General features: G+C 37.7%; 1 protein-coding gene across 1 annotated transcript in view; it reads left to right on the plus strand.

Moving 5' to 3' along the window:
• Nucleotides 1-14,183, plus strand: part of LOC307121520 (uncharacterized protein) — a gene marked incomplete at its 5' end in the record, with an annotated part of 69,346 nt that extends 55,163 nt beyond the window's left edge. Inside the window, 2 exons of the mRNA XM_079809130.1 lie at nucleotides 12,902-12,935; nucleotides 13,716-14,183. Of these exons, the coding sequence (XP_079665256.1) occupies nucleotides 12,902-12,935; nucleotides 13,716-14,041 (360 nt within the window). The 3' untranslated portion in view covers nucleotides 14,042-14,183. The remainder of the gene's footprint in view (nucleotides 1-12,901; nucleotides 12,936-13,715) is intronic.
• Nucleotides 14,184-15,464: the final 1,281 nt, after the last annotated feature.

Genomic DNA, 15,464 nt, shown 5'->3' on the forward strand with positions numbered 1-15,464 from the left:
CCTACACTCTGCTTTATGAAAAAGCTTTGTATGTCCCCTTTTTTCTTCTTGGGTGGCATAGCTGATCTACCAAGCACAAAAAGTGGCAAACATGTACATACTGAAGGGCAAAGGGAATATTAAAATGTTTTACTCTGGCCTTTTATGGGGCATGCAGACAGCCCTGGTAACTTACCGTTGTCGTCGACACACCCGCTCGTTTGTCTGCCAGTGTAAGCTTTGACACTCTCCCGTGCGTGTAACGTGTCAGATACATACAGAATATAAATATGATATTCAATACCCTGGAGTTCACGACACGTCAATGAAAGCAACAGATATGAGCTTCATTTTATTGATCATCAGCTAATTTCAAGATCAATGACTGCAATAAGAGAAAAAGCGACCTAAGCACTGGTAAAGTACTTTAGTCTCATTAGTTTTAATAAAGATTAATCTGTTTTTGAGTATCTAAGACTTAGCCTATTTTAAGTTTCACTTGTGGCCGTTCGCTTGTTGGCTTGCCTACTCATTTGCGGCGATTCGTGCTGCAGTAGCGTCGTCATATCTGACTACAACATGTCATACAGCCTATAACATGCTCTAACACGTTTATTTTTTGACAATTTGCCAGGAGTAAGATTTAAATATGTGATTTAAACAACCAGATGCATTTACAGTTGTCCAGTTTCGTCTGAAATGCGTCCCAGACCACCTTCTGAATTGTTTTATTTGAGTGATCAGATATAAATTTGTCTCTAAAGATTTTCGGAAGTCCTTTTCTCCTGGACTTTTAACAATCGGATATATATCTGATCAGAGAAAACTAGTAAGGTGAGCAGGTGTAAAAAGGCCATAACTCTTTGTAACAAAGACTCAGGTCGATTGGGATCCATGCGCATTTTATTAAAAGAACTCAAACTCACAGTATAAACAGGCATGGGTCGGTAAACCAGGGCGAACAGCAATATCAAAGGCAGCAGAAAACGTGGTCATAACAGGCAAAGTTCGGGGCAGGCCGCAAACAGTCGATGTACAAAGTCCAGGCAAACACAGATAACAAAGGGAAGGCAGCACAGGGTCAGAAACGATAGTCCAAGGCAGAGTCAAAACACAGGCAGATCAATAACAGGGGATAAACGCTTAGAAATGCAGCCGGGGCAAACAAGACTTCGCAATGAGTGTGTGTGTGTGTGTGTGTGTGATGAGTGAATATTTAGTCAGTGTAATTGGGATCAGGTGTGCAGTAATCAGTCTCAGACTCTAGGTGCTTGGGAAATGGAGTCCGAATAAAGTAGTATTCAGGTGAGTGAGACCTCTGGTGGCCGATGGTGGAATCTTCACCGGTGTTTGTGACACTCTTGCAGCTGTGCTGCAGGAGCGCTCACTGCTGCGGCGGTCGCGGACTCTAAACACTGTGCGAGCCAGTCTCGAGAGTCGCGGTAGCATGGTCTCGTGTTGTAGCCTATCCACCAACGCAGCGCAGCGCAGCACATCTCATCATTTATTTTCATTAATGAATTTCTAAAATATAGAACGAAGGAGAAGCCTATTACAGGCCCGAAGCCCGGCCCGCATGTGAGGTATGACGTGAAAATTGGCTGAAATGCAGGGCTCAAGCCGCGACCGTTCCCCCTGTGTGCTTCAGCACCAAGGAGAGCGTCCTTCTAAAAGAGCTACACAGATAGAGCTTGCGTCTTTTTCAAGATGATATTCTATCTGTGTGTTTCTGGATGCGGTGGTTATCTGTCACCGAGGGATGGTCACCAGCGCTGTATCTCGTGTTTGGGCGTTCAGCACGCTGAGGCAGCACTGGTGGATGATTCATGTTCTCACTGCGGGAACGTGACCATCTCGGAGTTACGGTCGAGACTCCATCTCGCAAAGGGTGGAGTCCCCACGCCTCTGCCTAGATCTAATCCTCCAAAGAGGCTAACTTCTGGCAGTAGCGTGGGTGATTTGAGGGTGACGGTGAGCGCGCTTACCTGGGGCAACCTACCCCCGGGGAAACCTCACTCCTCCCGCACTTCGCAGCCAGTAGAGCTGCCGTTGTAACGTGGTGGGCCATTTATGAGGTGTGCACCATCCGTATCCTTCGGGGCTCCTCTCGAGGATCAGATGTCCTTCTGCTTCCAATGAGGCAGTTTCATTGCTTACAGACATGCTGCACAGTTGGTCTAACTCTGATTTAGTTATGGGGATTTAAACTGGGATTGGTTGTAACCCTGTTGAAATATATTCATTAGTATAAGATATACACGTTTGAATAAATCATTTCATAGTTTAATAAATACAATTTAAGGTAAAAAAAAAAAAAAAAGTTACGATTCCTTGACCAGCAATAAAGTTATGATTTTGCTCTATGAGAGAAAAACCTATTGGGTAATGTTCATGGTTTACTGAATACATCATTTAAAATGTTAATTATTTGTTGGGTAATAATGTATGTTAAAATGCTTTAAATATGCCTGTAAGAATAGGAAGAAAAAGTTACACAAATGTTTTGTGAATTTATTTTATTTCTTAAAGTTTGTGTATGAGCCAATCACAGCGGAGGTCAAGGTACACAGTACGGGAGACTTTTTTTATTTTTTTTATTTATTTTTTTTATTATACATTCAAAATTACAGAATTCAATAGCAACACAATTCCACACATTTACACATTTTTCAAGTATACAATGAAAGAACAATTGTTAAAATAAAAAAACAAAAAATAAAAACAAAATTAACAGGGCATCACAAACATGTTAAATTAATTTAGCAAATACACAGTTTTTTGGGCTTTTCGGTTTTTTGAAAACTTTATAGATTCTAAATAACCTTTAAAGACTGTTTGAAAATGAGTAAAATTGGGTTTCGAGTTATTCCATTTAGATTGATGAATGAAAAATTTTCCCATTATCAAAAACAAATCAACAATATATATCATTCTTTTGGAAAAGTCAAATTCATGCGAATGAAGTAAAACAGAGGACACATTTAAGACTAGGTTGCAATTCATTTTAGCACTTAGAAATTGTGACATCTCATACCAAAAGAAAGATGAACAGGCACATTCAAAAAATAAATGCACAATAGATTCTTTTTCACAATTACAAAAAGAGCAATTGTAATCAATATCCAGACGAAAACGCTCTAATGTTTCTTTCACAGGATATATTCTATGAGCAATTTTAAATGACACTTCTTTGGTTTTATCTGTTACACAATACCGATTAAGAACACCCCAAAGATGTTCCCACTCAAATGAAGGAAACATTAACCCAAACATATTTACATGGAGGAGAAGAGATATTAACAAAAAGAGATCTAATCGATTGGTTACTGCATTTATCATTAATTAAATCAATTTTATCTAAAAACAAATGTTTAGAGACTTTACTCCCTACAGTGTTACACCAAGTACCCTGATTCCGTAATAGAGATAGTCAACCCAGTCTCATATAAAAACGTACCCTGACTACATTGGTCCAAAGTGCAAAACGTAGAGGGGTTACAATAATGGACCTTGAATTGTATGACTGTAACATTTTTTTTTGCCTATTCTTTTCCTCTTGTTTTGCGTCCAAGTCACGTGACTCTCAAGATTCCAGCCGTGAGAACAAAAAACATGGCGGATATTTCTCTCATTTTTAGTGGAAAAAATCAGTATTTTGAGTTAGTTTCTGCATAAAAATAAGTTTTGATTACATTTCTAGCGAGAAACATATATTTTATTTTCATAATATTCACTCAGTGAATGTACATAATCACTCGCTTGCTCGTTGTTGCGAAGATTTTTCAGATCTCTCCAGAAAAATGTGAAACTGTAACGTTTTGGTTGCTATGGACGCTGCTATCAACACGTGAATGTTATCATGATGAAGTTATTTATTGGGTTATCATTTTTCCATTATGACATGTTGGAGTATGATTCTCAATTTAATCAGCCAGCATAGTTTTGTTTACATTTATTTATTTTTATTTACGCTATTCAGACACAAACAGTAGCCAAACCCCGCCCCTAAACCTGCCCATGTGCGTTATATGATATAAAACACAGAATATTACAGACAACGGACACACTTTATTGAAAAAGTTCAAGTATTCCAACTGTTCCGAGGTCAAACGATTGATTTGTGTGAAGAAAAGACGCGCCCCGGCATCACAATGAAGGCGTCACGGTCACAGGCCGGCTGCAGTTTAACCCATAGATGTGTATGCGTAGATGCCTCATTCGACTGCTCCAGTCACGTCGACGCGTCGCCATAGAAACAGTCGCTAATGGGGTATCTACGTATACATCTCTATGGGCTTACCCCTCGGCGTCATGAAATCGCGCTGAAGAAGTCTCGTTCAGAACACATCGCGATGTTTGGCATCAGTTCACGTGTCCCACGTGTTGGTGAGTAGTCATAAATGTCCTAATGTTTGATATAAAGTATTTTCTGCTTGTTGTTATTGATCAGATTATGTTCAGTCACTGCATTATATCTTTCATCTCCACTCAGGCTTCACATTTCTTTGCTTTCTAAATCAACACACCTTAGGGTGATTAAACACTGTCACGTGACGTGCTATAGACCTTTAAACATATTTCATATTTTTATATCATATTATTAATATTTAATAATAACTACTAGTGTAGTTCCAACGTGGAATTTGTAGTAGAAGCACAATAAAAACAACACTTGCAATGCTTTTACCACAGTATTGGTAGTTTGAATGTGATGTTTGTTGTAAATAGACAGTAAACACAACACTTACCATGCTTTAAATGCCTTTTAATGTTAAATCCAAATATTGTAATGTAATAGTACTTTTTACTGTATATAATGTATGTATTATATATTGTGACTTTTTTTCTCTCTCTCTTTTTTTTTTACCTGGAAAGAACAAAAGGGCCTTTCGGACTCAGTCAGCCCATTCTTGTTCATGGAGAAGTAACAGAGAAGACCGGAAGCAGCAACAGCAAATATTTGCAATGGTAAGTAAAAGTGTTGGTTTGAACTCTTTATCAAGCATTTGTGGTTACTTAAACATATTCTTACAAACCGCATTGCTCAATCAGTAAGAACATATTCTCTAAGTCTTAAAGGTCCCGTTCTTCGTGTTTTTTTGAAGCTTTGATTGTGTTTACAGTGTGCAATATAACATGTGTTCATGTTTCGCGTGTAAAAAAACACAGTATTTTTCACACAATGTACTTATCTGTGTACCGCTGTTTCCACTGTCCTAAAAACGGCTGGTGATTTCCTCTTTCTATGAAGTCCCTCCTTCAGAAATACGTAACGAGTTCTGATTGTGCCAGCGCTTACCGTGTTGTAATTCGACCGCAGCTTAGCGCACGTGCCAGCAGTTCCTGTGTTGTGATTCGACAGCAGCTTAGCGCATGTTGGAAAGGTCACGCCTCTTAACGGAGAGATGAATGCGTTCAATAATCTCTACAGCGTCCCTGGGAAAGCCAAACAAAGGTGATTTGACTCCTGGATGAAAATAACAGCGTCTCGACGACATGGCGATAAACACACTCAACGCAACAGTTCCTTTTCTCCACGCGACCGTCCGCTTCTCCACGTGGGACAGCAACAAGACCGCGCCCCCTTTTTCGCGTTTCTTTGTGGGCGGAGGTTAGTCTGTTCTACTGCTCTACTGACGTAATTAAAGAAGGAAGTACCAGGATGTAGTCCAAGCCAGCCGTTCGCTGTAGGCTTTGAAAGGGAACTTCTGTTAAATAAAATATCTCGCTTGGCATTGAACTTTGAGCTTTATAATTTTACAGGTAATATTTATGCTCTAACAGCAACATTACACACTAACTAAAGTTTGAACAATGGGATCATGCGGAATGGGACCTTTAATAATTCACAAGATTTAACAAGTTGTCAAATTCATATGATACTCGTACATATACTCGTACATAATCCTGCAGCTTTTACTCCGACTCCTGCCATTGGCTACAGCCTCAATTCCTGTACATATTTATCATGATTTTTGTAAATCATTTGCTCCCCTTCTTGGAAAGTAGTCGGATGTCCCACACACTGTCAGAAAGTTTATATTAAGTCCAATGTTTTCTTTTAAATTATTACAAATTGGGCCCTGTCTGTTCATGCAATATTAGATGTCTCTTCAGACCTCATAACCTACCTCTGTTTGCAAGAGTAGAAATGCTCACATGACATCAGATATTCGATTATTTTGTCATAATCAGATCAGTTGTACTGCTGATAATGTCCCGTTTGCATGTAAATCATTTATGTGATCAAAAAAAATCAAGAGAATAATCAACATTTTTAAACAAATTCATGTGTGCTATTAAAGATATACTTTCAAAAATGGAAATGCACACATATCAGTGAACTTATTATATAAATGTATTTAACATTATTATGCAACACTTTTTACAGAAAGAAACAGTTATGAAAGAGTTATGCATGAACTCACAACTTGCATGCAATGTAATGAAATTTCCTTTCTTTCTGTCTTGCAGGAATACTTGCAGATTACTTTTATTTTTTTATTTTTTATTTTTTTTAGATCTCTACAATATCAAACTCAACAGTTCTTTTAAGAGCCAACTCTCACAAGAGCTACTAGTGAGTCGCAGCGAATCAGCCCTTCAGGTAAAGTTTCTAGAATATTTTACTATATCAGTATTTACTCATCAAATGCTCCCCTGAATCGTATTGTAACTGTCTTAATTGATATGTTTCAAAAACAATAGTAATTGCACATAGAGTAAGTAAGGCTTTCTTGTTTTACAGCAGAGAAGACAGACCAGACCTTATATCGAAGGAAGCTAATCGAATAAGTCCTTTGTTTAGGGTGAGGAAGGAACATGGCCATCTTGTGCCCGAAGTGTCAGGGCACTGAGAGTGAAGACCCAGATGCAGAATGAGCAGGGGGTGAAATTTATTAACAATATTTGACTTAGGACAAGACTGGTGAGACAGGAACAAAGTCCAAACAATAGGGGCAGGACACAATGGGAGAAGTGGCTGGTCAGGGTAGAGACAGCAGGGATGGGATGACCAATGATGGAGACGAGGCAGCAGCTCGAGGAACCAGGCTTGACAGTAGGTGATGTGACTTGCTGTGAAACCAGACTGGTTGCCAGGCCAGGAGAGTCCAGGGTGACCAGGGTGGAACAGGATGCAGGACGGGAAACACCACAAGACAACACACAAGACTTAAGACGAGACAACAAGAGAAACAAACATGAGCAAAAAGCAAAACTAAGAATAGGGATAAATGCCAACAAAGTAACTAGAATCCAAAAAGAAAACAGAAGAAAGATCTCTCAAAAGAGAGAAAAGGCAAAATAAATAAAAACTAAAAATAAATAACTGGAACTAGAAACTAAATCTGTAACGTTGCAGGAAACTAGAGAGAGAAAATAAGGATAGGGAAAAAAGTAACCAAAAACTATACTAGACGAGATAAACTACTATCACCAGGACAAGGTTAGCTAGACACGAGGCATACAACAAAAGCACACAACGAACCAGCAAGGACAAGAGGGAAATGAGCTCAATATAAAAGGGAAGAGCACATGAGGATCAGGTGAACACAATTAATCAAACAAGGACTAGACGAGGACTAAACAAGGGGGCGTGGTAAAGGGAAACAAGGAGGTGGGACGAGAGGAGCACATGGCCAACACAAACAAAGACAGAAACATGTGGTCAGACACAAGACAAACAAAGAAACATTGAACAGACACAAGACAGACAAGACTGACAGGGCAGGACCCTGACACGAAGAAGACAGAAAAGTGCGCAAGTCCATTGGTATGTCCTGTATTGAAGCAATGCTGTAATATGTAGTACAGAATTTGATGTTGATTTCTTAAAGAACTATTCATTTCAGCAGTGATCATTCTTTCTACTCTGATAAAATATGCACCATTATTCATGTGTAAATCTTTTTATAAACCCTAAAATGAGCAAATGAGGTTCTGTATCTTGGATTTATCTAAAATGGTAAATATCTGTTTCCCTTTTTGATACAATTATTATTACAATGATTGCCTTTTAGCATAAAGGCTGGAACTGGACTTTTGGCCTTCAATTCTTAAAGTGTGATAAAAAGCATTTAGTTGATATAAACTCCAGGTTTTTCTCTGTTTTCTAGACCATGGATGGTTCTGGGTAGCTTTGGAAGATATTGAGTTGTGGCATATATTAGGAATCAAATAGTAGATGTTCTTTGAATTATTATTAATTTTTTTATACTTATTTCTTATACTCCACAGACTAAAACACATTGCATTTATGTTTTAAGATGGATAGCAAGAGAAGGCACACACTTCAGAAGATTCTACAGGAAAAGACTAATGTGCAGCCAAGGAGGAATACAAGAGGCAAAAACTCCAGTCTCTGAGAACTATGCATGGCCATGGGTGCTTCATAACAAGCATGGTAAGTCTTGTGCCTCTGTACCTATTTCTTAATTTTTCCATGAAATTTGTATTGCCATATTTTAACAATTTTACAATGTCCAGGCTATCACAAGGGATGCTCTTGAAACAAGTGACAGAAGAGTATGTTGTCTTAAAAGAAATCTAGCATCACTGGCAAAGGCTAAGTAGAGACCATGCCTTTCTAAAATATATTTTTAAAGATCTGGGCCCGTATTCATAAAGAATCTTAATGCAAAGAGTAGCTCCTAGTGACAAAATTCTAAGAAAATTCTTAGGAAAGAAAAAAGTAATTCATAAAGCATCTTAACCGTTAAAAGAGGTCTTAAGGTCAAATTTGTTAGGAGCATGGATGAGGACTTTTAAGAGGCTTAAGAGTTTCTTTAGCAGCGGAGAAAATGGCAGAAAGACGAAGAGGGAGAAGAAATGTGTTGCAGACAATGGATAACAGTGACTTAATAAGACGCTATAGATTAGATCGTGCAGGGATCATGTTTGTTGCATTAAACCCAACTTTCAAACCACCAATTAAATAGACATGCCAGCAATCAGTTTAATTGGAGAGTGGAACAATGTTTATAATTCTAAGCCAACCAAATACCTTATAGGAAATGAACAGCATGGTAAATAATAAAAGGATTTATATACACTGAAAAAAATTATTTGTTGAATTCACAAAAAAATTTTATCGTAAGTGGTCGCAATCAATTTATTTGATCTCAATTTAAACAAAAACACATGCAATTCCCATAAAACCAATTCATTTTTTAAAATTAAAATCAAAAAACTAAATTGAAATTATTTAAACGAGCACAAATTAATTATGCTTAATTAAATTTTTCAGTGTACATATATATAATGTGTGTGTGTATGTGTGTGTGACTGAGAGAGAAGGGTAAAATAGGACAATTTTGTACTTGTAAATTCAAAGTAAAGGCTTAGAATAGACCCTATACTTAAAAGCACTCCTTTTTCCCCCTTTTTGGACAACCAACCAATCACAGTCTTCAAAAGACTGTGTCATACGTAGCAACGGGGTCAGCCCCGCCTCTTCACTAAGATAAAAGTTTTTGTATTTTCCTTGCTCAGAGTTGCTCTCAGATCAGTCCCGAATAGCTCTTAAGCTAAGACTCCTACGTAAAAGTTTTTAAGCTAAATTAGGAGTTTTCTGAGAGGACTCTTAGAATCTTTATGAATACGGGCCCTGCTGTTTAAAAGGTTGCTGTAGATATGGGTAAAATAGTTTTTGTTCAGTACTTGGCTAATATTATGTGCTGCAATATTATATACATAATGCTTCAGTGTGTATTACATAATGTACTGACTGCTGCTTTGTAAATTTAAATCAGGAATGGGCAACTCTGGCCCTTTTGAAATGGAGAGTTTACCTCCAAGCCTAATCGAGCACGCCTGAAAATTTTAACTAAAGTCTTCAGGTTTACTTATAGATAATTATAGGCAGGTGGGTTTGAGGTTGGAGCTAAATCTGCAGGACAGTGGACACTGAGGGCCAGAGTAGCCCACCACTGCTTAAATCATGCAGAATATATGCTAACCTGACTGTACATTAAACTTATTTTGAATTGTGTTTTTGTTTTACTTTTAGACCAGGACTGGAGAATGCCTGACTATGGGATGTTAGAACTTCTTCCTCTGGTTGAGAAAAGGCTACACCACATCAGTGACCACATCATCTGTTTATCAATTATACACTGTAGGGTACAAGTGGGCAAACTGTTTAGAAGAAGAAGAACAGGATAGAACATGAACATGATAGAGGAAAGAGCAAGAAACCAGTCTAGCTGTGATAATGAATCATTATTTTTCAACACAATATCAAATCTGTTTTCTGTATCATAGTTGACTGGATGGGATTCTGTGGCACTCATTTGTGTGGCTTCAGCAGCTGTGAATGGATTAATATGATGTTAATGTATTTTTGAAGACCCATTTTTATTTATCTTGAATCTCATTTGTCTTTATGCTACTGTATCAACTGTATACTGTATCCTCCAATAAAGTGTTGAGTGATAAAGTATGGTGAATATTGTGTATGGTGTTTGGAAAGTAAATACACATTTCACAAGTTTATTTAGGTTATCTAATTAATTACCAAGATTCTTTTACTTGAGACATAAACCTTTTTTATCTGGTTATATTATATTTGGTACAATGCACCAAAAAGTTGCATATACTTGCATGCTGTGACAATTATGCCAGTTTTAAATGCCAGAAATAAAGGACAGGATTACAAACACTTCAAGCTTAACTGAAGATGATCCATGTTGATAAATCTGGTACATCTACTACTGCAATAAAAATTAAAGCATGCACATTACTGATGTCAGGTATGTGAAAATACATGAAATTTTGGCAATGTCTCTTTTGCTATTGGTGCATTGTCCTATATTTAATAATAATAGTGAAGTGTACATATGAATAGTTTTTGTTTACACTGGAAACTGGATAATTGGGTTCATACATTATATTTATTGGTGTTTATCCATAAAAGAAAAAATAAATATTAATAATAATTATATTACAACATTTCTTTCAAATATTTCTGCATTTCATCAGATGGTCTCACAATACCCATCAAAACCTAATACAAGCATGATGTTAGAATATAAAAGAGAAAATACTCTGATATTTAAATGTGACTCAAAGTTTGTTGTCCATGATGAGGAGAATAGATCTGTGTATGTTGTACTGCCCTTCCGCCCTCAGGGACCCAGTAGAGGCCCCCGGAAGAGCAAAAAAAAGCACATTTCAAATGGCTGTTACTCAAACTCTGGTTAGCGCATCACAGAGAAAATCGGCAGGACAACTGCTTATGCTATGTTTTCTAAATAATGTTGGGCACAGTTTTCAGACAGATATGGAAAGCTGGCATAAAGGTTTTCTAAAAGTGCTCACAGTAAAATATAAAATTTCAACCTGCCCCTCATATATGTCATAAATGTTTACACAATGAACATATTTAGATATCCAGTTGTCCATTAAAGATGTCATTTACTTAGCATTTATTGTTTCATTATTAAACGTTTTAAACTACATTGCCCATACATCTCTGTCATTGTACAAATGCAATGGGAAACATGGCGCTGTAGTTCATTGAAGTGTGCAGGAATTCTTAGGGTTAGGATCTCGGTAAAGGAGTAATTTCTCACAACATAGAGAGTTGCGACAACGGAAGTTCAAAACGCTTGATAGTCACGTGATTCATGTAGACCTCGAATAGTTCCAGGAAGTGCTTTGACGGGCAATTCAAATTGATAGTCACAGTGACAGAACTGCACTTTTTGGTAATTAATAGTCAATAAATGCATTGATTTTCAATAATTTTACTACACATCGACATGTGTATGTAGCATGAGTATGTAGTTACAGCGATGTTGTTTTTAAAATATATATTTTTTTAATGATAAATAATCTACACAAGCAGGCTTTAATGTACAAGTTATTTTGATTAAAATGTGCTGATCATTTAAAATCTTACTGATTAAACGTCTTCCCTTTTAAAAGTGCATCACAAACGGTGTGTTCTGCTGTAACTCTATGGCGCGGCTGCTACTTCCGGGAACTATTGAGAGTCTCCGCGAGCCGCCATTGCTGTAAAAAAAACTGTTCCATTGGAGTCTATGGAGTTGTCGCAACTCTCTCTCTCTATGGCTCTGGCTCAACCATGCCTGTTTTTTCTCGTCATAGTCGTGATGTTGCCCATCACAGTTCGGTACTGGTGTCAGAACCGCATCTCCTTTCAGCAGATCTTGGTTTGTGTGTGTGACGTAGGGATTCCTGAAGCTGTTTGACTCTTTTACACATTTTATAAGCTCCTCACGAGTCGTCATCTCCACCATCATATGTACACACAGCGAGCATTTAGTGCAGAACACAGCATTATTTTGGATGTTCAACAAGTTCCGTTGCAAAATGTCATATTAAGCAAACCAGGACTATGTTCAATTCAATTCAATTCAAATTTATTTGTATAGCGCTTTTCACAATACACATTGTTTCAAAGCAGCTTCACAGAAAGTGCATTTCATAAATGTACATTGAAAAATGTTAGAAAGAGAATGTTAAAGAAAAATGTTAGGATAAGTTAATCAATCATGTATTATTTTAGGCCATAACAACGCTGGCTTTGAGTCGTCTCTTCACAGGCGTCGAGTCGTCTCATTTTTTGGTGCAGACCAACAGAACCAAGAGAACTGAACTACAAGTGTGAACACACCCTGAGACTCACTGCAGTCACTGATATGAATAACATCAGCCATAGCCTATATGAGATTGTGTTTCAGAGCACTTTAATACACAGCAGTCAAATACAACTTATATGAAGACTAAAACAGCAACACGAATGTCTGTGTTTGAATCTGAAACGTTTCTCCATGAATTAAATGTGTAAAGGACACATTCAGCCGAGGTCGAGTGAGCGTTTCACTTCTGTTTGTGTCTCTTCTTCACAGACTGAGGAGGTTTTTGTACGGCTGAACATATGAAATGTTTCACTGTGGTATTCGGACAAGGAACAAAGCTCATTGTGACGGGTAAGTCATCTTTCCACTGAATTGTAAAGTTTTAAATCTTTTCACTGTATTAAATATAGTCTACACTTCGTTATGGATACAGTTTATAAACTCATTATTGTAGTTCATTTACAGTTAAATGTGTGAATTCAGTCAGAGAGTTTTATCAAGCACCTGAAATATACTGAAGACTTTCACTACTTATAATTATAGAACAGAGTTTTATTATGTTGTGATTTAAGGACAAGCATCTACTTTGTGTTTAATTTGATGCATTTTTTAAAATCCTAATTTAACTAATTATGTCCAATATCTGTGAAACCACACATGAGAAGTTGACCTGCGGTTTGACATGCTCTATTACATCTAAAACTGTTTCGCTATTTCTTTTATAATTATTATACATGAAGCTTTTATGAAGTAGTGTATTACTCATTTATACCTCAACAAATCGTGTCACACTGCAGGACAGTTGAAAATGAGCGAGTGACGGCACAAAGATGATTAAAAATGGTAGAAAAGAATAGTGTCCGCATCTAAAATATACAGAGTGCCATATATATTCATGATCATTTTAACATAAAATCTTGATGTAGATAATAACAGTCCAACAAACTTCCACACACATTCACTATTTGACTTTTGTGTTGCAAGTCGATAAAGACATTGAGATGCATGTATTAAACATAAATCACTATGATATGATGTGAGGAAAGATGAATTGTTGAAATGTTCTAAGTTTAAATGCAGTCAGAGTTTGTGTGTCCGTGTTAATGGTGATTTGTGTTGATGCTGATGCAGACGCTGATGTTGCTCCTCCTGTGCTGAACATCCTCCGTCCATCCAGAGAAGAGCTGATCAGCTCCAGTAAAGTCACTCTGGTGTGTCTGATCAATCAAATGTCTGCGGCTTTTGCTGATGTGCGCTGGCTTGTGAACGGGAACGCAGTCACTGAAGGCGTCTCCACCGGCTCTGCTGAACAGCAGCCCGATAAGAAGTTCAAGATGAGCAGTTATTTGACCATTGAGAGCTCAGAGTGGGACAAAGATCAATATCTGACATGTGAAGCGTCTGTCGCCTCCAAAATCACCAGCACAACCATCAAGAAATCTGACTGCAGCGACTAAACATGTGTAGTTTGAGTGATTCTGACACTGGCATAGTGGAATAGAAATCATGAAGATAGAAACTATTAAAGAGTTGTAATTTTAGTAGCCTGAACTGTGTCATTTTCTGCATATTTTGCCTTGAATGCTAATGTAAGATGATTTACAGCCTGTTTAATAAACCGCATGTTAAACAAACAGATTTACTGGTTTCTTTTAATTTTCATTTCTACAAGCCATGAAAGACTGAAGAATGAAAGACTCGTTGTGCAAATACTCAAATAAACGCGTCTTCAGTTTGAAGAAACCTCTGATCTTCAGCGGGAAAAGCAAATGAAACTCGTGTTACTGTCGGTAAAGATCATTGGTTAAGATCAGAGATGAATGTCTGAATATGGTTGAAATACACCGATGGAGACGAGCACATGTGAGTTGAACTAGTGACTCAATGACAGATGCAGAAATGACTATTATTTTAAGTTACGATCTAAACTATGAGAAACAAAATGCTCCCGATGGCCTGACACTCGTGTGATACGACATCATGTGAAGATCATGCTGAAGTTTGTCTTCCAGCAGATGCAGTGAGCTGTGGAGATTTACTTCAGGACAGGAAGTTCAGTCCTGACACACAGGAAACACCTGCTGTTATAATCACATCTATGCAAATGATCCGTTTCTCTGTTCATCAAACCAGACAAGAGCTGTGTCCGAAAACCTCAATATGACTTGTTGCCTCGCTGCCTTATCAGACAATGGCTTGTAAGGCAGCGTTTGAGCATGAAGGCACCTCACCTCATGATTTCGGACAGACTTCTTAGGCAGTGTAACAGTTTAATGATCAACAGCTAAATAGAGAGGGCTTTGGTGAGAACTAAACAAATATTTAATTACTACATTAGTAAGCTCTCGCTGGAAATTACATCAGAAGTGGGAAATGTTGGTAAAAAACTTACATTTACACACAAACTGACCAGCAAACGCAACTTTCGGACGCCATCTTTTTTTTCCAGCTCAACTGTCACAGAATGGAAAGCACAGGATTGTGGGATATCAAAGGCAGCGAAGGATACAAATATGCTGCCTTCAAAAATCCATCAGATGAAGGTATCTCAGGAGACAGGAAGTGAAGCTAACATTAGATTTGGACGTGCCTTGTGCCTTCCTCCTGCCTTGAAATGTGTCCTCTGAAGGCAGCATTTTTCAGGTTTCGGACACAGCCATGATCAGCGAACCTTCATCTGTACATGAACAGTAATAAAGGAGCAATAAAATTAATGAATGGGTGCACAAAGACTCATTTATGGCATCCACCAATCACACAACATATCAGGTAGCCTAAGCGAACACACTTCATCAGGCCAATGGTCTCTGTTCTTATTGATACGCTTCCAAAGCTTCTCTAAAAATCCAAATTGTGATAGAAAGTAGTCTTTGATAATGT

This window comes from Gobio gobio, assembly GCF_949357685.1.
Source record: "Gobio gobio genome assembly, chromosome: 1".
In the NCBI taxonomy this organism is placed as follows: domain Eukaryota; kingdom Metazoa; phylum Chordata; class Actinopteri; order Cypriniformes; family Gobionidae; genus Gobio; species Gobio gobio.